Source organism: Eutrigla gurnardus, assembly GCF_963514095.1.
Source record: "Eutrigla gurnardus genome assembly, chromosome: 4".
In the NCBI taxonomy this organism is placed as follows: Eukaryota; Metazoa; Chordata; class Actinopteri; order Perciformes; family Triglidae; genus Eutrigla; species Eutrigla gurnardus.
In genome coordinates, this window is record NC_139918.1 from 16,452,704 (window position 1) to 16,476,438 (window position 23,735).

The following is a 23,735-nucleotide window of genomic DNA, read 5'->3' on the forward strand; positions in this document are numbered from 1 at the left end:
CACCAAATATTCACAATTGAGTAAGGATCCACGGATACTAGTATCTGGTCCGATACTGTGACCATGTACTCATACTTGTAGAATTACTCTGATACAACCACACCCGACGTTAGCGTGACTCTTCAGTTGAGCCTAATAAACCGGATCAATTACATTAGCTGCAAGCATCATGTTGTTTTATTCAGTCAGAAGGTGAGGAGCATCTGATGAAAATTAAAGGTTGTTGTGGGAACTGTATTATTAAGTACTCCTATTAGCATTCGTATCGGCAAGTACCCAAATCGGGGGGCAAAAGTGCATCCTTATTGAGAAGCTAGAGCCAGTAGATTTTTTTATTATCTTTATTATTAATATCAATCAAATGATTGTTTGTTAATCAGCTCTGCGGTAGCTGGACAACATTGTTGCAGCTTTCATTCATTCTCAGCGTGGTCTCTTCCCCGTCTACGCTGCGTGCCTTTGTGATGTGCTGCCAGCATTTCATTTGGCGGTGAACATTCTCACTGGCCCTTGAAGGAGCTTATCCCTTTACTCTGCTCCTCCTCTAATGAGACCTCTGGGGTCCGGTTCAACTAGGCTTAGACATAAAAGAGCATGGTTAGTGTCATTCCCTGACAGACTCGTAGTTTAATAAAATAGTTAACTAAAATAATTTTACTTTGCCATCAAACGGCATCAGTTGCACGTTCTTAATTGGGCAAATCTTACTACACCGTGATTCTATAATTACATGCTTGAATACTAAGACGAAGTTGAAAAGTCTTTGTGTCTTCAGGAAGATAACAATAGAATGTGTTTTGAAAAAGAGAATAGCAATTTTCTTGAGACGAGAAAGCCTTCATCATAATTAACTGCATTCTGCCGAGTACTTTATATTCTTGAGTGATTGCAGCGATGTCTTGGAGGGGTATTTTAATTAAATTAATGATTTTGTGAAATGATTTTGAAAATATGCTGTTTTATAAATTATTGTATATAATAAAAAGTTCTAAATGACTGCCGTTCACTGCCGAAACCTGATTGCAGATTTTTACACCAGATTGGAATTTTTTGTTGTTTCATTGAGTAGATTGGAAACCCGGCCGGTTGTTTTTCCCAATAACTCAGGCGAGGTTAAAGCTACACAGTCCACTGCCTTATTCTTTAATCTATACCCCAGCACATGATTGATTCTGCTGAAAAACAGAAACACAATTATAGTATTATAGATACAACTGTTGGCTAACACGTTCTTGACACTTATTTTATAATAAGCGTTGTGTTGATGAAGATGGGTGCACTTCTCCAAATTAAAGTGATTCATGTAGGTTTAAGGTATCTACATGATTTGGGAGGATATGAAAGCAGTTCATACAAACCACTCTGAATGATCCAAATAAGTCCTGGATGTGTAGATAAGCAACTATTTGTAACTAAAAGCTTAAAGCCCTGATTATGCTTCCGCGTAGTGATAACGCAACGGCAACGCAACGGCCACGCAGTTGCTTGGAGACCGTGATGGTTCTGCGTTGGGTTTACGTGTCGAAATGCAATTCAATGCCACACCGGTAAAGGGCGCTATGTTTTTTGTAAAGACTGACCGACCGACCGAGACTCTTGGCGTATATCGTCGTAGCCTCGTTATAGCGTATTTGTTTACTTTCCGGCTTTAAACGTCCACAATTTTTCAGAACTTGGTGTTTTATTTCTTTGTGGAAAAGCGAGAAGGTGCAAACAATAAAACGAGGTGAAAACAATAAAAGTAGCCTTTTAAAAGTTTAAATGGCGGTGTTTATGAGTGGAAACCGGATAGCGGTCTCCAGCGGATGTAGTTAGCGGACCAATCACAGTCGATGCCGCTGCGTTGGTGTTGCGTTGCTGTTGCGTCGCCTCGACGCGCGTCTAGGATTTTTGGGAGGCACACGTCAGGCCCTTGCGTTGACGTAAGGGGGGTCCGCAGGGACGCAAGGGGTCCGCAAGCCCCCTTGCGTTGTGTCGACGCGGAAGCATAATCCAGCCTTAAGAGGTGGTGATATGTCATTGTTGCTTGTGCAGCTTGTTTCTGCTGCCCTCTAGTGACCAAAAACGGATTTAAGACAAAAAATCTGATAACATCTGAAATAAGATGACTTGGAAGGTTAAGTGATGATCAACATGGACATTTCTATCAATTGAGTTACTGATACATTGACTGATCGTCTCTGCTTAAATAATAAGCTTTATGTAATGAGGATATCTCGGGGAGATCAAGCCCTTAAGTTTGTATTTAAAACAACAAAGAATCATGGATATTGCGACCAAGATCCAAACTTCAATGCTTAAAATTACACAAAGTAATGTATCTAATCAATACTGCACTGTGTGCTTGAAACCATACCTTTGCTTAAATGACCACACAGTGAAAGGCTGAAATTAAAGTCCCTCGGTGGCGTAACAGTGATCGTCATGCATTGCCTGTGTGTAACCTCTGCAGTTGTGAGTAATGAAATTGCGCTTTGGCTCAAACTGCTGACGGGGGACGAGTCGGAGACCGGCAGAGCCATCCGCCTCACGCCTCCACTGGGCTTGTAAGGACAAATGAGCTCATGTCATTAACTCACCAGTTAAATGTGCTTCACATCTATTGACATTGTCCCAAAGTAACCAAGAATAAATGGAATCGATGCAGCTGGTCTATAAGCGAAGAAACCAGGCAATCAGCTGCGAGTGTGATAAGGTGTCCTTGTTGGAGTCATTTACTTGCCTGCTGCTTATGCTCTTATGCTCTGCACTCCTTATTTTGCTTAGTAATTGGGTCTGATGTGGAGATAGTTATCCCTGTTGATGCCAGAATAGAGCCTGTTGTTAACTTTGATTAGATCTCATCCAAACAATGACAGAAAGTTTAATTCTACAATTAAAAATTTGATTTCAGCATGAGGCTCAAAAAGAAAGCAATGCCAAGTATCTGTCTTGCCTGGAAGCCAGAAAAAAAATAACAGGCATGGTGCAACCATGACATACAGTAGCTGTTAGGCGAAGCTGGACCCAGGCAATTAATTTAGTTGTTTTGCAACCAGAAAGCTCTGAAGGCACACAGGGAATATAACTATTACCACAGTACTGAAGCTGTGCCTTCTTTTTATTTTCAGTATCCAGACTTTCATGGATATTATCAGGTCATTACCACAACTTTTGAACACAGAGAAAAACTGCTCAGCATAGAGTCTCTGTCTCTTTGTCTTGAATTCAGTATTTGTTTGTAATTAAATTGACTGGAGATAAATTGAAATGTTTTGAAATATTCTGTTTTGTATTCATTTTTGCACGTTAGTTAAATAATACATTTGTAACAGAGGACTCCCATGGCGTAATAACCACAAGTCTACAGTTTGACCTTTGTCTATTCCAGTACATTCTTTAAATATTCATCCACCGTACTGAATGACAGTGTGGTTTTGACAAAGTTGATGTGTGATAACCAAATAATTCTCACAGTCTGTAATAATGCAGTAATCATGAGCCTCTCTTCTGTTCACACTTTCACTTCTATTTACTTACCACTTGTCATTGGTTGTGATTAATGGGAAGCATTTCATGCCAGTATATTTAAAAAAAATGGGCATTTACACTACAGTGATAAGTAAGACATGCACCACAGATAATGTATATGCTTTAGAGCAGGTGTTGTTGCTATCAGTTAGCAGTGATGTCGCAAAAATGACATGACATGGTGCCTCAAGTAAGTAGTAGTATAAGTTATAAATGCATACCTTGCAAACATCAACTATGATCGAGTCACCTGTTCAGACTTCACCTCGACTCTACATAGCATGACCCCAAAAAAAAAAAACCTTACCTATAGCACTCTGATCGTAGCACTGTCGCTCTTAAGGTACTACGTTACTCAGATGAGGACCTAACACTTGTTCTATTTTTAGCTCTTACTTTATCGGCAATGATACGTTGTGGTTTCTTTGTTTCCTTCTTTTGACAAATGTACTTATTGTAAGTCGCTTTGGACAAAAGCGTCTGCTAAATGACCTAAATGTAAATGTCTACTTTCCACCCACTTTCACTTCAAAAAATAATTTGCAATTTAATTACACCTATTTCCATGAGTTAAATCAGAAGGCTGATGCCACAAGTATTAACCTAGAAAATCAGGTTAGTATAAAGCTCGTGATATGTCTAGTTTATTTAAACAGTTCTAAACCTAAAGTGCAAATTATAGTTGTGCATAGTGACTTTCTTGAGTTTCCTCCTGCTTCGTCTATGCTAAGCTAACAGCCTGCTTGGTTTCCTAGATATGGGAGTGATATCGATCTTCTCCTCTCACTTTTAGCGAGAAAAATATTAAATATGAACTAGATTATTTGATAAACATTCAATATTTTAAAACCAGGATTAAGGATCATTTGAGCTCAGAATGAGAATTTTTTTTTAATGATGCCATTTGCGAACTTGTTTTATTAAAATCTTTTAGGTTTAATATGTTGTTTTCATCTCTTGCTGTTTTGTTGTTAAATAGATTATAAATCTCTATGGATCTATCCTGGATAAACAGGTTAAATAACAGAATAAAAACCTAGCATGTTGTGATATATCTGTATCAGCCGAGTCAGTGAGACAGGGACCCAGTGATGCCCATGAATCATTTCAACTTTCTGTTTCTGTTTCAAAGAGGTTGAATCCAATTATTGTAGTCCAATTTAAACACTCATGACACTCTCTTTTCCAACCACTACAGTAATCCAACACTTTTTCACGCAAACTGTGTTTATTACAACCATATATCCCCACAGCTGCGATACAATTACTCAGCCAATAGTCACATTACAGACTGAAAAGATTCCAGCTAACATAATGAAAAACTAGTCCCAGTGTGAAGCAGAGCCTTCTGCCAGATAGAATCCTCTGATAGTCTCACATAAACGGAGCGAAGCACCTTTAATATTTGCCAGAGTCACATCTGTTTGCAGCAGGACGTCAGCCCTCATTACACTGTGTTTGTGAAATTATATTTGAAACTGCAGAAAAGACGAACTAGGAAATGTGCCATAATGGATATTTCTAACACAGTTTGAAGGGGATTTTGCTGTGTTTTTCTCCAACTAGCTGGTTCTGCTTCAGTTATCAATTATATAGACATATTGATCCACAAGCAAGCTGCAGATTCTTCAATATTAAAGATATACAGACTTCATAATTTTTTTCCGTTGCACAGTTTCTTCATCACAATTATTTCTACTTTGATTGATACCTCCCCCCCGCCTCTCTATACTATTGGAGGTCTACTTCATCACGGGAGGAAAACAATTTCATCCACTGGCTCCACCTCATTCTCCATTCGACTGTAGAGGGAGTGTGTAGAGGGGCAACAAGCTTTATATTCCTTTCTGCAGGCTGCAAGTCAACAGTCTAAAAATCATCTCTTCAATCTGTGGAAAAAGGGAGGAGTTGAGTTCTGGGCAGCTACTGCACAAAGAGAAAAAAAACACCGAAATCTGCAAGTATTGTCTGGCACTGGAGAGGGAGATGGAGGAGTGAAAGATCAGAGCAACAGGGGTAAGCCTCTCCGGATTTTCAAAGTGATTGCCTCCGGGAGTAAAGCCGTCGCTTACATCGGCAATTATCACGTCTATTTATCTATTGATGAAGGAATGGTGATGGTCACGCCGGCTGGTTTTCGTTAATGGAGTGATTCAGCTGTTTTTCTCATAAAGGAATCATTATGTAAATCAATTTTACCTCCCCCAGAAAGCTCAGTCCCTTTGTTTGTATCTTTCACGGCAAGGAATTTTCAAGCCTGAACAGTTGGACAGTGGGGAGCTGCACATTAGGACTCCAGTCGCTGCTACCTGGAATTTGTGAAACCTGGAGATGGTTTTGGAGAAAGCTACTGTGTGTCAATTGGGGCTGCCTGGGATGGGTTATTAAGAAACAGCATTTTGTTAAAAAAAAAAAAAAAAGCGCATCCCTTGACACGAGCAATTATGGTTAAAGCACCCACATCCGAAGCAGTCGCCCTGGGGCAACGCAAAGGCAACGATGCCCAAGTGACCGGTCTCCAAAAGACTGAGTGCAGCCCGCTTAAACCAACATGGAAGGAGATTTCAGTGGATTTCATAATGAGGACCAAAATCCACGGATTGAAGTTTGTTTTCTCTTCAGACAAGTCAAAACCGCAGCGAGTCATCTGGATCATGGCCTTCTTTCTTTGTGTCAGTCTCCTGTGCACCTGGTCCTGGAATCGAATCCTCTACCTGATGTCCTACCCCGCCATCACAAAGATCTACATGGTGTGGGCTCACAACATGTCCTTCCCAGCCGTTACTTTCTGCAATAAGAACGTGTTCCGCGTGTCCTCGCTAACCAAGGATGACCTGTACAACAGCGGCTACTGGATGGACCTCATGTACCCTAATCACACAGTGATGGAGAGAAGCCTGTCCATCCTTAAAGACATGCACAAGCAGGGTCTGGTGAGCCTGCTGGACTTCAACAACTACACCCCGCCCCCCGATCACAGCGTCAACACCACTGAGATGATGGGACGCCTCGGCCACCAGCTGGAGGACATGCTGCTGGAGTGCAGGTTCCGAGGGGAAACCTGCACCTACAAAAACTTCAGCACTGTATGTACAGAAAGAAAGATGGTGTTTGTCAGGTGTGAATATAAATATGGTTTACAAGGTGTGTTAATAATTCATGGGAGCATTTTGACGACGCACCCTTGTTCTCTCAGGGTGTGTTTAAGATGTTTCAAAGCTGCAAACAAGAAAGCCTGTGCTGTTTTTGCCTCTCAGACAAAGCGGCTCTTTCCTTATTAAACTTCACATCCTCAAAAAGTCACCCAAGGAAACAAATGCAATGTTACCTTCACGTTGTGGCGGGGAAAATCAATGTCATCAGAGACTTGAGTGTCGACTGTTTTTAGAGTTTGTCCCAGCTGCTTTATAACCCGTGCATTAATAATTCATGTGTCGTAAATCAGTTCAAATTAAAATTTTAGCTTTCCTGATTAAACATCTGGAGGGCATGCACGATATAGGGTCTGGTTTAAAAAATGCAGCTAAGCTTCCCATTTAAAACGCCATACGTAAGTCTATTACGCCCATTGGTTTTTGAGAAAGCACTGAATGCTGTATGGGGGAAGTGGGAGATGTTTGTAAACCATGGTGACACCGTTCAGAATGGTTATATTTCTATCAAATGCTTCAAACAAGGCATGTAACGTTATCAGAAATGATGATGTATAATATTTAATGACTCGCGGTGAGAAGTGTGCATGCAGCATGACTAATTTATTCTACAGCACTGAGAATACTTTTGAATCTGAGAACACCAGCCTGTTACTGGCATCACATATCACCACTTGCCTTTATAGATCAGAACATCTCTGCACACAGTGATGAAAACCATAACTGTCACTGTGACTTCGTCTGATTTTGAGACCTGCACACTTCAATATCTCAGCTGTCCATGGTTGCTTCCCTGTTTTGCAGCAAGTGCAAAACCACACTCTGTAAAATGATGGTCAGCTTGCGGCCATAATTGGGATTTAAACTATGTTGTGTGCATCTTCAGCAGCGCACAATGTGGGAATAGTGTGACAGAATGAAACTTGCATTTTATCTTGTCTAAACTTAAATCTGAATCTTTAAAGACCGGTCTCTAGTTGCTTTGCAGACCTCATTAGCCAGCAAGGGGAATGGACCAAAGGGCTGTCTGGTCTGTCTGAGCTGCAGCTAAGTCTGTCTGTGTCTGGATATGGAACACTGACTCTGATCTCTGGAGATCAGCTTTGCGGTGTCGGTTAGTTTTTGTCAGCAGCCCTTCTTACCACGACCTCACCACACTGGGTGGTCAAAAAAATGAATCCCCTTTCTCTCAGATGTTTATTGTTGTTTAAAAATGTAGTGAAGACGGAAAAAACATCATCACAGCAGTCACAATTTCTTGTCAGGGTGATGCCGCATTATTGTTTCTCAAGTAAGGATATTTGTACAACCGTGCTCGTTGCTGTAGGATGTATGGCTCGATGTAGCAAATTTCTATTTAGGTTTTACAGGCGGGGTTTCATATTGAAGCAATAAAGGGTCGTAAGTGTAAGAATTTATCACTGAATATACTGCATTGAAATAGATGTGTCTTGAATTCCCCCTTTTCCATTTTCTGTAAGGTAATATCTGTGAATCGATTCCAATCAGACTGGATTCCTCAGATGTTGAAGTTTGAATTTTGATGTGCGATACAATTTGAGCAACCTTGGCTTTTTAAATGAAAATTGGACACATTATCTTTGTGAAGCCAGGAACGTTTTTGAAAAGTTTTTAGACGAATGTTTAGATATTTTATTCCTATAAATTCAGTGATATTAATCTACAATACCAAATATTCAATAGTGACTATCAATGAGGGAATTTTCCGTAGTCTCATGATGATGTATGATTTTCCAGTATATTCGGGTCTCATTCACAGTCTATTTAAATATGTAGTTGGGAACACAAACAAGCAGATGTTAATGCTGAAACTTTGATGAACTGAGCCACTGCAGTGCTGTATGTGTTATTATCACAATGTAAAACTAATAAGACAGCTGTTTTCTTGTATGTAATACTGCAGGTTTTCATATTATGCTGAAATGCAGAAGGATTAGATATCGTGCCTCCTCAGAGTGTTGCATAACCAGTCAATTCTACAGTCTGAAAGTCTTATCGCAAATTGATGGGCTTATCTTGAATTTACTCACCCCTCAAGCTGTGTTCAGAATGTTAAGCTTTCTTAGTCTAGCCAAACTGTAGAGCTCAGTTTAAAATGTCAACGATTCGAAACACAGATGCAGGTTTCCTTTGACTTGTTGGCAGAAGATGGAGAATTCTCCAATTGCAGGGAAAATCCATAAACTTAACAAAAAACAGACTATATCTCTCAATGATGAGCGCTGAAATAAATACTGTATCCCAAGCCAACTGGAATAATTAATTTGGAAAGATACGGTGTGAGCAAAATGTGCAGAAGAGATTGCACATCAAACGTTAAGTACTGCTGAGCTTTATTGGCACAGGTTCAGTCTCTCAAGAAATTTGTAAATCACGGTTACACACAAATATCTTCTACAAACCCAATTTCCAGTCAGTTTGTGTGTCCAGAGAGCTTCTACCTCTGATGTTTCTTATTTAATGACTGCAAAACAGTACACTCACTCTAAGTCACTCAGGGGAAATTTGGAGTGAAATTGGGTAAAGATTGATAGCTACTGCCGCTGCCGCTAAGGAAAGCTCATTAATTCCTCAAATCAGAGCCAGGTGCCTGTTTAACGACGGTGCGGCTTTCTCTGATAATCACAAAGGCTCCACAATGATTAGCTGTCCGGCACAATTACAGGCTGACATGTAATACATCTTGTACAGGTGCACGATTTACCGCAGCACGGTGGAAAGGCTTTGACTTTTCCTTCCAGCTCCTGTTTATGCTCTGCTCTTCCTTCACAGATTTACACACGCTACGGGAAATGCTACACATTCAACTCCGGATTAGACGGCAACCCTTTGTTGACGACGTTAAAAGGCGGCACAGGGAACGGTTTGGAGATCATGCTGGACATTCAGCAGGATGAATACCTGCCTGTTTGGGGAGAGACAGGTCAGTATTGTAGCGTTTTAACCCCTTTTTTGTGCAAAAACCACTCCATCTTGTTGGGTTATCCTGACAATCCCAGCAACTCTTCCAGTCATTTGTCATTTCTGCAACATGAGGGATGTATCGCTCCATATAGATGACAAAATCCAAAGATTTTCCCGGGTCTTCGCGTTCATTTTATTGCTAAATGTCTGCAGAATTTCCACCACACAGAAGTGATGTACGAGCATGATTAACAGTATATCATCTTGATATGTTTATCCAGGTCTGCAACTGACATCGCACTGCATCGGGTCTAATAAATTGCATTTATTTGACATGTCCTATTCAAGACAAAGACACCCAACATGTATTCATAAAGCATGCAGCATGTAGTAAATCTTCGGTTGTAAATCTGTTTAATGCTGTTCCACCCCACTAATGTATTAGTGTCTCTCTGATATAGCTTTCAGCACGGTCTTTAGGAGCTCCACAGCCAAAAAGCCGGTTTCAATAGGCGACCGTACCTGTTGTTACATTTTCTGGCGTGCTGTATCCACAGATGAGACCTCCTACGAAGCAGGCATCAAGGTTCAGATCCACAGCCAGGACGAGCCGCCCTTCATTGACCAACTGGGATTTGGTGTGGCCCCTGGTTTTCAAACTTTTGTGTCATGTCAGCAGCAACTGGTACCTAATGTTCCTCCTCCTCCCCTCCAACCTCAAACTTTTTTTTTTTTGCTCCGCTTCATTCTGTGTTTGTCCCTAAATCCTTGCCAGCCAGTGCCCATTACCTTTGTGTCACAGAGACCGGAGCAACATCATATATTTGATTCACCTCGTGTGGAAAATCTGCTGTTAATGTGTTATAAACACCAGTGGTTTTCGGTAATTGAAAATGAGGGACTATAGCTGCCAAGGAGCAGGGCCAAGTAACGATTGGATACAAGCAAACTTTTCTGAGCCAAAACAACATCAGACCAAAACATAATATCTGGCATCTCAGAGCGTTTGGTTCAATTTTAATTTTGAATCTTTACTGCTTTTAGAATACAGTTGATTTAGATGCTGTGAAAATTGTCTCTAATGGCGCGATGCAGACTGTGGTCACCAGGCATTGATGATCACAACATTAACTCTGATTAATAAAAGATTAATGTCATTTTAATTGGTGCCCAATTCTGTTTAATTAATGTTTCATTTAAAGAAATGTTGTCATTGAACTTATTGCTAAAACTAATAGCATTTAGACAAAATCAAACCACTTCAAAAACTTACAATAACTGATGTCCAAATGCCCTTTTAAGATTTGCTTTGTCTAAAATAGAGCTATTGAAAGAAGCCTGGTGCACCCGTCACCATATTAGTTTATTTTCCAGTTCCACCACATAAAGAGTGCATCGTTAGATGGGAAAGCTGACCCGCAGTTATTTTGAAGACATATTTTAAAATGATTTAGGGGGTAAAACGAGTAGTAGAGGAAACAGTATCAGGGGAAGCAAAAAGGCCTGTGGCAGGTTTTGTAGAAAATAGGTTTCTAGCCCTCAACTCTCCGTTCACTGCCGTCAGTGGAGGACAAAAAGTAATAACTATAGGCGAGCACAAATTGATCTGAAAGCCTGTGCTCAAGGTGATAACACTGATCACACATGGATGTTCCACCCAAATGTAATGAATCTGTACAGCGGTTATGCCATGTTGCCAAGGCAACACAATCAAATTGGGTCCCTTTTGTCAACACTAGGATAGCACACAAGCAAAACCCCAGTGTTTTAATTTTCCACATGGAAACAGTGACAGAATAGGGAAGGATCCTCTGACAAATGTGGCAAACGGCGGACTAACTAGTCACAAGAAAATGGTGCCTGTGCCACAAAGGATTTAGGGATTTTGCAAGGATTACCTTTGAGATCAAGTGTATGGTATTGTTCCACAGGCTCATTAAAATTCCCACCACATAATCAGTGCTTGTGAAGTCTTAAAGTAATGGATACTCCGGCAGTCAATCTTTTTCATTACTGGAGAAATTAATCGAGCCTAATTTAAATGATATTGCTCCTAAAGTTAATGGTCTTGGTCAGTTCACGAGCATGCGATAAATGCCTCAATGAATTCCTCCACCTTTGTATTAGCAGAATAACATGGGATGATTAAGGCAGAGTTCGGTCTCCTACAGCAGACACTTGGACACCACAAAGATGATAAATTCTGTTTTTGGGGAAGCGGTTTTGAATCATGTAATATTTCTCTCTAACCCTTTTCCTCTTTCTCTCTACGAATGTTGTCAAATGCTCCAAGTGTATCATCATTCAGCCATCTCCAAGACGGGGAATCTGATGTTTTAATCACCATGACAAATTTCCTCCTGAAGGCAAAAGTGCATGGGTCGTCGTTTATAGACGTGGCATGAGTGCCCACAGCAGTGACAGCTGAAAGACGTGTTTACGACCTAAAAGATGTGGTGAATTAATTAGACTGTCATTAGCGTCAGGCCCGCATTCCTTTCAGTCAGTCTCCAGTGAGTACAGTGACACGGCACTCGTGTGTAATAATGGACAGCCGGATCAAGCATTTATGATTTCAAGACTTTTCATTTTGTGAAGCCTCCGTCGGAGGAATTTAATTTTTAACAAGAAGCTATGACTTGTGAGATCTGAGAGACGTGACGACTACGCCACCACATTTTTGGAGAACAATGGTTTAATGGTAGAATCTGAACCATGTCATCGCTCAGGCTTGAGTGGATATAAAAAGAGATTGGCTGAATGACAAACCCAGCAGTACATCATGCACCGCTGGGAGTCGTAGCTGTTTTGTTGTTCCACTGACAACAGGCTGTCTTTCCGTGTGAAGGGGTGGAACTGTTTTCTGTCCCTCGCCCTCCTGTTGCTCCTTATTATTTTGATACTCATGTGGGCTGTGTTGCCTCACCCCTCGCCCTAGATGAGACGTCCTATGAGGCCGGCATAAAGGTACAGCTTCACACTCAGTCAGAGCCTCCTTTCCTCCATGAGCTGGGCTTCGGGGTCGCCCCTGGCTTCCAAACGTTCGTTTCCAGCCAAGAGCAGAGGGTAGCGTATGACTGTTTGGGCTTGCTGCATGCCACAAATACTGTATTGTTTATAAGCTACACACCCATCAGTAAGTTTAACACATTCATCCGCTGGTTTCCCCCCCCTAACCCCAAAGAATGGACCCATCTGTCCCCCTCTGTGTGGCTGGAGCAACAACATCCAACGCCACCTGCAGCCCGTCCTTGTCGCCATGGTCTTGTATGTTTAATAGATGGTTAGCATCTAACGAGATTCATTCAAGCTTCATTCCATTCATCGGAGTCTGTGTCTTCATCGAAGCTGTTGCTTGGCTTTACCTTGTCACCGCCATTTACAGTTTTGTTTGTTTTGCCATTGTGTTATCGGGGCGATGTGCTGGAAAGCTACTTAACATCATCTGGAGGGACCAGACAATGTGATTCATTAACTTTTATTACCCAAGGCGTTGGTTTGTTTTAACTCCAGTTATGAGAGTGTGGGCAATAAACGGAGTTTCATAAAGGTTTACTAATGTTCAAGTCCACTCCTTCAGTGAATTGGACTCTATCTTTGTTACTTTCTATTGAGTAAATGGCCTTTAGATTGTCCTAGTTAGCCTGTTTAGAACTGGTGGAGATTATTTGGAATTACAGTGAACCTTAATGTGACCATATCGATCCTCTTTGAAATGTTGTCCGTGAGAAACCTTTTGGCATTGATCGTTGGCTAGGTTCGCTCCAATGCCCAAGCAAGCATCGGTGGGCTTCATAAATAACCGTTTAGTTTTTGAAAGTGAGTTGTAGGAAGTCATTACCATAAATTGTTGTAGACAAGACTTTTATAGCGAACTGAAAGCCTTGTTGGTGGTTAAATGTTAGCTCAACAAAAAAAGAAGTGTTAAAGAGCTCTTAACATATCACACAGTCATAAGGTGAGCCCCGCAGGTCTAATGTTTACTCCGAACCTGAACCTTAAAATTCAGGCATTAAATATTCCTCATTAGTAGATTAATTTAGAATTCCCAGGGTTACTCTCAAATGTACAGTAATGACCTCCTCTTCACCTTTTTAATGATATTTTTTACCTCTAATGAGATTAGAGACTGACCTCACTGCTTTGTTTAATTCACAGGGCTTTGCAGTCCAGGGTAGTTTTATGCTCTCATGGGCTCCCATTTGAATATCTAAATAGTTAATCAACAATAAAACCACTTTCATGAGCTTCTGCAGAGTAGTTTATTCATTGGGAAATCATCAAATATTTACTATGAAATAGGATGCAATGCTGTAAAGTGTCTATTAAATTCAATTAATTTAGTTGTTCATTCAAAGAAACTGTTTATGGTTCTGAATTCTGTTGTCGGGGTTGTAAAATGCGTCCATGATTGTGGTGTCCTGTCTGAATCTGCACATTTTACAGATTTCTATTAAGCCTGTCTCTATTCCCATGGTATTCTGCTTCCTACCGGGGACTAGACCTGCATCAGTAATGTTCTGCATGATGTCTGCTTGCTGCTATACATGAGCAATAATGTCTGACCGGACACTTTGTGTCAATACTCTGCACATTTTCATGGAAATGCTTCTGTATTTATTTATGTTTTTATGTTTGAGACATTTGTGTTGGGTTGCGTCAGCTTGTATTCCTCCTTTGTACTTCCACTTTCCCGGGCTTGCATTATGTGATTCCTTGTAAAGCTGTGTGCTGCTATACTGAGGGAGAACATGTGTTGTTTGCTCTTTCAGCTTCAGTACCTCCCTCCGCCTTGGGGAGATTGCAAGTCTACTCCCATAGACTCTGAATACTTCTCCACGTACAGCATCACCGCCTGCCGCATTGACTGTGAAACGCGGTACCTGCTGGAGAACTGCAACTGCAGAATGGTTCACATGCCTGGTGGGATTTCAGAAATGTTGCAAATACTACAGTGCTCATGAAGTTTTCCACATTATGTGTAATTATTTTCACCTTTCTGTTATTTCAAACAGGGACCTCAACAGTTTGCACACCCGAGCAGTACAAAGACTGTGCTGACCCGGCTTTAGGTGAGCCCACACACTTTACCGCTTGATAGTTTTACATTAATGTCTGAATGTGTTCAGCAGCAGTGCCATGCGACATACCCCTGTAGCTTTAAATTGAAATTACTTTTAATCCCAGACAGTGCTGAAGCAAAAACAATAAAGTAAAATGATTGTTTAAAACTCCATTAGGAAGATGTGTGGTGTGTCTATGCTTCGCTGATTCAAATGAATCCCACAGAGCTTTTTACCCCCTTCTCTCCTCTGTATTATAACTTCAGTCATTATTTGCTTTCATGGAAAGTGAACGATGGCAGCGAACGTAGTTTTGGTTCCCGTCGTGCAGAGGTATTTTTAGAGAGCCTCTGTATGCAGGTTTTGTTTGATTCTTCGCCTTGAACACAATATTTTGAAATAACTTTGATCATCCACAGACTTTTTGGTAGAGAAAGACAACGATTACTGTGTGTGTCAGACCCCCTGCAACATGACTCGCTATGGCAAGGAGCTGTCCATGGTAAAGATCCCCAGTAAGGCCTCTGCTAAGTATCTGGCTAAGAAATTCAACAAAACTGAGCAATATATTGGGTAAGTATTATTTGATAGCAATCTGTTAATCAGATCTCAGCCTCTTTTCTTTTTTTCTTTCAATGGATGGATGGATGTACTGTAGCATAGCATGACCTGGGTCTCCATCGTTCACCTTCAATGTTCCAATAATGAAAGCTAGTTAAGCAGGAAACGTGAAGTATCTTTCTGTGTAATTCACCATCAGCAGAAATAAACTCTATTGGATGTGCTCTTTGTCCTCTCTCCAGAGAAAATATATTGGTCATGGACATCTTCTTTGAAGCTCTGAATTATGAGAAGATTGAGCAGAAGAAGGCCTATGAAATTGCAGGGCTTCTCGGTAAGATTCCCTCGCAGTTTTGGGTTCATTTGGCAGGGAAATGCGTCGGACCTCGGTGTCAGCGATATCAGCCGGGCCCCCACCGCACAGTTCACATTGTGTGTTCACGCCTGGTGCTTTTCATCTTTGAACTTGTGAAACAGGCTGAACACATTTTTTATAATCTGATGCTCTTGCAAGGGCAGCCGGGTTTGGTCTGATGAGGATCCGGGCCCGGATGGACGCTTCTGACATCTCTGCTCAGATTACTCCCAGAGATACTGAATTAGAAGTGACAGCGTGGGGGAATGCATTCACACGGCATTGTTCAATTACTGTACCTGCCCATATCTGTTCATCTCTCTTCTTCTAGGGGACATTGGAGGTCAGATGGGCCTGTTTATCGGAGCCAGTGTCTTAACAATCCTGGAAATATTTGACTACCTATATGAGGTAAAGTGATGGTTCACTCATTTAAATACCAATATAAACACTAATTTAGCTTCTTCCTACTGTTTACAAATAGTCAAGTGTAACACTGTACAGCTAATTGATTTCTATTTTCTCACCATGTAAAATAAATGAGTAAGTTGAATATATTTGTGACATTTGGGGAAATAAGTTTATTTATTTATTATCAGGGCTTTCTGCCAGAAAAGGTTTATTCTAACTTTAATTAAATCGAACCAAGTAGGCTTGTTGCCTTAACCAAAGGAACCTAAAGTTTGCCTTCCTTTCTGCCAGAACAGTATCAGACTGAGAGCAGTAAATACATGGTTACCTGACAACTGGTCCCGCCAAAAGATAGACCAGCACATAATAACAACATACTGCCAGCTCAGCTGTTTTCTAATGTTTCCAGTCTTCTACTCTGATATTAATCCTCTCACCTGACTCCCCAAGAGAGCAAATAAGCCTATTTCCCATAATGTAAATTCAATATATTTTTACTGCTAATGTTAAGTCTTAATGTTCCTAAATAGGATGTTTTCCATTTGTGAATAATGTGTATCTGATATGTTTTGCATTTAGGTGTTTAAGGATAAGGTTTTGGGCTACTTCATACGCAAGAAAAGACCACAGCGTTGTCAGAGCGACAATCTGGTAATTTGAGTCTCTCACAATGCATTTGATTGAATGTGATGTATTAAATGAGCCTCAGGAACAACAATAACGACAACAACAAAATGTCTGACACTGGAAATGCTTTTAATCAACAGCACCATGGAGAAAACAAAACCACACCACAGTTTGTCATTAATTCCAATTTCCCACGCAGAAAAAAAAATCCTGTGCTAGGATAACCCAATCATTAATAATACATGTTGTTTTTATTGCACTGCCTGGATGCATAATCAGGGTATCTGATATCATGCACATATTGTACATGGGGAATATTCTAGGGAAGCGGCACAAATCATGTCCTAAGATGGCAAACATCTACAATCGTTTTACGGATGAATACAGATGAGTATTTACAAGTAGCAAACATTTATAGCCTCTTATTTGGAGGTCTTCTTGTGATATCTCAGGACCACCTGCAGGGAATATCCTCAAATTTATGTTCACTTGCACTCGAGGTTGAACTGATTGGAATTTGTTGGTCAAAGATCACGTTGACCTTCCGAAACAAAACGTTGGCCACAATTCAAGAATTGATTTACCAATTATGACAAGATCACGCCAATGATCTCAACTACACTGCACGGATTGTCTGACTTCCTCTGAATTAACGTCTCATCGTGACATTTAGAGGTTATAGTCTTTAAGTAGTCTTCAGTAATTTCATGAAACATAGTAGCTTCTCAAAGTCATTCTCCTGAATGCAAATACAGTTCACTCAGGGAAGGAAAAGCTGTTATTGTACTTGGGCTTTGCCACTTTAGGACTGTCAGTATGATCAGAGGAGAGTCGGAGTGGATTCGTGTAGAAGAGTAGACCAATGAGCATAAAACGGAGAAGATTGAGAGGTCTGGGGATTATTAACATTTCATGATCAGCTCATTTTTAAAGCCTTCAAGGCTTCAGAAACTCATTTTAACTTTAGCTAAAATAATGTCTGTCCTGCCCTAAATCCCAGCATTTTGTCGAGTCCTGTAATTTAGCACATCGGTGTCCAGAGGCCTCTCCACTGCCCCGGGGGGCCGTTATGTAAGCGCGATACAGAGCTGTTCAGAAAGTACTTCTGTGCTAATGCACCTTAATATCCGTAATCAGCAAACGTTAGTGCATGCTGCTGAATCAAACCTTTACTGGCTACAGAATAGTTGGTTCAGTCACGGTGCAGAGACAAATATGTGAGGTTATTATTATTAGTCAAGCTCTTAATTGATGTAATTGATCACAGTATTCTTAATTCTTAAAAATTATTATTTAATCTGAGGACAACAGATTTTGGTGCTAATCTGTATGAAATAACAAAAACAACCATCATGACTAAAATATTTGTAACATGATAAAACCTATGAAGTAATGACATTTTGGACAGACATCCGCAAGGCTTTAATTCTATTTTACAGTTCATATTAGATTTTAATCGTATACTTCTTATTGTTTTACACTTCAATTTTCTTTCTTTTCCTGTCCATTTGGTACTATTGGATTTTATTTGTGTATTTTCCTAGTAAACTAGTGCATGCCCACACAGAGCAGGTGGCTTCTTGGCCCCCAGTGTTGCTGCATGCAGCAATGACGGGGAACAGTTGGTTAGTTAGATCTCTGCAAGCCAACACTTCATATAAAGGTTTTAATTTTCAGACTGCCAATAAAACTACAATCACATTTCCAAAATAATTACTAAACTTTCCTTTCATTGCAAATAGAAGTTCATTCGTAATTCTAAACTGTAAAAACCACTTAATCCAGTTCATTCCAACACATGGGGAATGAACATAGCTAATCCCTCTCTGCAGCTCATCGTCGGGTTGGAAGCACCAACAAAAGCTCAAACATTTCCCTTTTTCTCTGGTGCTGTTTTAATCAAAAGCATTTAAACAGATTTCTGTCAGTGCAGACGGTTCCTTTTGTCGGAGTAAACTGCATCCACCAGTTTGCATCGTGGACGTGCAAGCTCTAATTCTCTGTTGTGTGTCACACAAGCCCAGGGCTTTTTCATTAGCAGCGTTTCAACATCGCGTCTCTTATCGCTCTTCAAATCGGTGGAAAAGCCACGGGTTTGTCTCCGCATGTTGTTTGTGTCCTTGCATGTTCAGCCGCCTCCGGTTCAGGATTTGGTATCAATAGCTGCTAGATCAGATTGAAATAAGTTGTTTATTCTCTTCTGTAGAAGGGGAGATGTGTTATTTTAAGCCAACGCAGTGAGGACGGAGGTTATTTTAGTCTGATGTTGGAGTGGCAGGAGAAGAAGCATTTATCTAGTGGGCTGATAGTTACAGTATGTCCCGCTTTTACTGCAGTCTTACATAGTGTGATATTTACTGTATTCTGCCCCATTCATGTCATATGTTCACCTGCTTTTGTACTTCCTTTCTCTCATATCCAATAACCCTTTTTCAACTAGTCCATCGTCACATCTCCTCTCAAACAACCCAACAGTAAAGTAATGCATCGTAGTTGTTTATTCCACTCTGATTTAAGTTTTGACTTCCGTTGTCCTAAGTGACCGTCAACTCTTCTGGACGACAGTAATCCTCTTTTCTGTTCCCTGCTGATTAAAGAGACTCGCTCTCGATTTAAACAGCCATGTTCCTTCAGTTCTTTAATGATATCACTGAGGGGATAAAAACCCTCTTGCCATATTCCCTCACAGGTTTACCTTTTAGCATTTGCATTGTGTTTTATTTTCATTTCAGTCACCCTCACCCATCTTTCTTTTCATCATGTCTATTCCAGGAGTTTCCAGAGAACCCAACCAGCCCGGGTGTCACGCCTAATCATGCCCCCAGGTAGCACACCCCATTGATAATAGATGCTCCCTCCCATGCTGTCCCTCTCTTTCATACATACTTGAGACCATCTCATACATAATTTCCTCAGCGGCTACAAATGGTTTTGTAGAAAAAGAGGGGCGATTATCTCACTGCAGTGAGCATTTTACTATCTGCCGTCGTGTCAGGACAAGTTAGCTCGGTGTGTTTCTGTATTTAGTGGCTCAACAGAAGTTGGTTGGATTCTCCACATGCATAATGATTTGACTCTCTCACTATACAAAACTCGCTCCTTCCACTGAATAATGACTCTTTCTTTCCCAATAGGATAAAGCGCAGTGCTCCTGTGAAAACAGTTTACATATTTATTGAATTGTTGCAGAAAAAAAAAGCTGAACCACATGAGATCTATTGGTTTCCCCTGCAGCACAGAGGTCCATTTAGAGGCGATGCGTTCGAGGCTCGTGCCAGATAACATCACTAGATGCATTACTTTGTGATGTTATCGCAGGTTCGCATGCAGTTTGCACAACCTATAAATGGTTCTTTGTCTGCTGGAAAAGGCAGTTTTGCCAACGGCACTACCAATGGTTGTTATCCTCATACGACATCAGAATCTATCTACTCAGCGAGCACCTGCCATACAGGAAAATATAGACATGTGGATGCATTGATTCCGTAACTATAAGCATTTATCATGTTAGTGTAAAAACAGCACTAAAAACATGCTGTTTTCTCTCTTCTCCCCCCTTTCATTCATCTTTCCCCACCGTCCCGATTTTCTTTCAACTCTCTTTTCACCTGCGAAACATATGGCCGATCTTGGAACTTCCAAATCTGTCGTGCTCATTACCTCACTGTTGTCCACACATATGTTTCTGTCATTTATGGCTCTCCATTCTACATCCTATTATTGTTTCTGATGCGTTTATTATTTGGTTCTGCATCATTTTTCCTCCCTACATATGACTTTTATTTGATTTCCTCCGCGTCCCTCCATCGTCCCGGTCGCTCTCATTTTACCTGTGGCTCATTTACTGCCTTCATCATCATCACCATCATCATCATCACCACCACCACCACTCCCTTCATCACCCCTCCCTTAACCCGGTTGAACTCGTCTTCCCTCCCTCCCTCCCCTCTGTTTTGCAGAGCACCTGTGACACCCTCCGGAGTCACTCGGACAGTCTCGGATTCACGCCGAACATGTTACCTCGTCACCCGACTCTAGGCAACTTTGAGGAGTTTGCTTGTTGACAACATAAAGTCGGGGGTGGGGCGGCACATCTGGGGACATGACAGCTAACTGTGAAATAATTTATGTATTTAACAGAAAACCGGTTGAGTGTATAACTCAAAAACATATAGTAGAGTTTATCAATGCCTGAATAGAAATAGAGTACTATCATCAGAAAAGAAAAAGAAAAAGAGACCACTTCCAAAACAGAACTCAGGTTTAACTGCCATGTCAAGGCATCGGTGTTAATTTATTCATGTTTCATTTTGTGGATTTGTTTTTCTTATGCTGTCACTTTAGAGTTATACAATCAGTGAAGAGAAATGTGTACAAAAAAAAAGGCTTTCTGACCTGTGATGAGATGCAGTACTGTTGCGAAGGTCTTGCTGCACACCAGTCCGGTCCACGTGGACTGGTTTGTGTAGCGATCTCTTAACAGTGTTACGTCTCCAGCATCTCACCGATGCTGTATTGAGTGACCTTATACTGTCGCCAGTTTAACGAGGAGAGCCTTTTTAGACATCGGCTAGACTTCAATGAGCTGATTGTTGGGGAAAAGAGCTGCTCATACCTGAATGAAAACACTAGACTGGTGTTTCATGTTGCCTTTTGCTACTGTGAGGCTTTGGATCGTCTCATGACAATGTGCTTAATTTAAAAACCAGAAAAGGAACTTGATTATTTGTATATATGCAAGTATCTAGTTTTGTTCCATGTGGATGGCAGATACTGCTGAATTGGATGTGTTTTGTTAACTTAAGTCACTTTTTACATATAGTAAGGTTCAAAAAGAGATTCAGGAGGCCAGAACAGGCTGTTGATTGTATCTTTATATAGCTGACATTTCATTTTTCATTATTTTCCCGTTTTTTGGGATGGTGTTGCTGTGCTGACACAGAGGGAGGGGGAATGTTTGCATGCAGCTTGCTGCAGAAATTGGCCCTCATTTCCTGTTTGCCTATTTAATAACTCTCAATGACTTGTTTTTTCTCATTACTGGTGTTACAGGTGTTCATCAGCACAATCGCCTGTGATAGTAGTCTATTCTCTTTTGACCATAAGTAGACTTTAAAAGGCTTGTTGGTATATATAATGGGAGATGCAAGTTTTGTTTTCCCTTTGTTGTTACACTAGAAGGAATTTGGACTTTCTATCTTGGTGGACCGTAAGTGTCTTTGAGTTTCTGGTGATGACAACATGACAGTTAAATAGACATTAGATGAAGGGGAATTGCCTCAAAACATGAAAATCACCGCGCACCTCAGCCCCATTCAGTCGAATTGATTTATAACGGAAATGCATTGTACAATTTTACCATTGTATCGTTTGATTACTATTACAGAAAATGTAATAAGTCACAAATAACAGTTTGTGATGTATAAATGATCAAGTATAATAAACTATATTTACCCATCTTACTCACGTACACAACTTTTCTTCTTACCTTCGTGTGAGTCTACCTTCTCTCTGTTATTTAAATCCTCGACACTCGTATGGACTTGTAGGTACACTTGCATATCCTCACTATAAATACAATACTGGAAATTCAGAGTCGTGGTTTTTTTTTTTTTTTCTAAATGTGAAACTTTCAAGTATAATGCCAATCGAGTTAAGTGGTGTTCATAACACTGTAGCTTTATTACTCTGTTGTCTGTGTATTAGATGACTGTTGATGTGAAGCACAAACCCTTGGAGATCAGCCATCATTTGAAAGCCAATGACTGGACGTCTATGGTTGTGTCTACCTTTTTATGGCTCTAGTTCTAACTGCGTACACTGTTACACCTGGTGTGTTCACTGCTCCAGCGTTAATACGGAATAAGAGCGTACTCCGAGAGGAGCCGACCTCGGGAAGAGACTCTATCCAAATGGAAATTTAACTTTTCAGGAAACACACACAAAAAAAAGATGAATCAGTGGAATTGTGTCATGAGCAATAACTGCACTTAATTAGATACAAGTGTCATCAAATTGACAAAAAAAAAAAAAAGATATATTCGGGATTACCATTTTTAGTTCATGATGCATTCAACAGCTGGAGTGGATGTTGACTGAACACCTGTCAACTGCAACACAGATGTATGATATGATTGTATATTAACCATCATTATCCAAATATAGAGACGCAAATGACAATTCATGTGACACAATGATGCTATTCTGATGATACTGCGTTGCCGTGATGATTTTTGAGTGCGTGTGTGTGTCGTGCTGTCGGGTTGAAAAAGCATCAAAATGACCCAGCATTTACTGCAAACTGTGGCTGTAGGATTACTGAACTGTCTTTACCTCTCTCTCTCTCCCCCCACACCCCCCTGCCTTACGACCAGTCACAGAACAGCAGAGTGCATCTGAACTGGCAGATATATGACTGAACTGTTTGTGCTCATTTCGTAGTCCTGATATTTACCACATAGTTACGGCCAAGTAGAACACCGTATGTATATTTCTGTCATCCAACACCAAGATTTGGACTATTTTCACGTCACCCATTTTACTTCCTTGCATGACCATTATGTATTCCTATTATCTCTGGTCTCTTAATGTAATCTTAGCCATGCGATTCACTTTGTATGGTCCAAAATGTATTTTTGGAGCTAGATGAATCGAAATGATGTTCTCCACATCCTCTTCTGAAACCAGGCTTGGGATCTTGCAATACTCAAAAAAAAGTTGATTCTGCAGATGTGGGAAAACTGCTATATCTTTGTATCAATTTTTATGGATTAAATGAACATAAAGTGGCTTGAAGTGAAACTAAAATGTGCCTTCAAGACAGGTTCTTGCAGGTAACATCAAGATTTCCACGCGCACAAACATCTGGGGAACTGAATTAGCTTCATCTGGCTCTACGTGCTTTATGTGCATTTTATTGTAGATATGTGATTTTAACTCTGAACTGTACATTAAATAGTTAATACACACTTAACTATGTGTAACGTAGTCGGTCTCAAGTCCAACTGTCACTTTACTGACTAACCACACTGCACGCCACCTTACAGGCCCTGAAAAATTAATCACCTTCCTCACAAAGGACACAGAATTATCTACTCTAATTAAGATGTATTCAGATAAGATAATATAATA

The 23,735-nt window shown here is 40.5% G+C and overlaps 1 protein-coding gene across 6 annotated transcripts in view; it reads left to right on the forward strand.

The window, feature by feature from the left end:
* The window catches only part of asic1c (acid-sensing (proton-gated) ion channel 1c), a 91,399-nt gene extending 67,682 nt beyond the window's left edge, over nucleotides 1-23,717 (forward strand). For 2 of the 6 annotated variants that reach the window (XM_084008162.1, XM_084008163.1), the window contains 10 exons: nucleotides 9,456-9,606; nucleotides 10,145-10,272; nucleotides 14,360-14,510; nucleotides 14,603-14,659; nucleotides 15,070-15,223; nucleotides 15,454-15,545; nucleotides 15,898-15,977; nucleotides 16,557-16,628; nucleotides 19,377-19,429; nucleotides 20,564-23,712. In XM_084008162.1, the coding sequence (XP_083864288.1) occupies nucleotides 9,456-9,606; nucleotides 10,145-10,272; nucleotides 14,360-14,510; nucleotides 14,603-14,659; nucleotides 15,070-15,223; nucleotides 15,454-15,545; nucleotides 15,898-15,977; nucleotides 16,557-16,628; nucleotides 19,377-19,429; nucleotides 20,564-20,642 (1,017 nt within the window). In that variant the 3' untranslated portion in view covers nucleotides 20,643-23,712. Of the gene's footprint in view, nucleotides 1-5,538; nucleotides 6,597-9,455; nucleotides 9,607-10,144; nucleotides 10,273-12,525; nucleotides 12,654-14,359; nucleotides 14,511-14,602; nucleotides 14,660-15,069; nucleotides 15,224-15,453; nucleotides 15,546-15,897; nucleotides 15,978-16,556; nucleotides 16,629-19,376; nucleotides 19,430-20,563 lie in introns of those variants that run through there. The other 4 variants (XM_084008160.1, XM_084008159.1, XM_084008164.1 and 1 more) reach the window with 4 other exon arrangements.
* The last annotated feature ends 18 nt before the right edge of the window (nucleotides 23,718-23,735 follow it).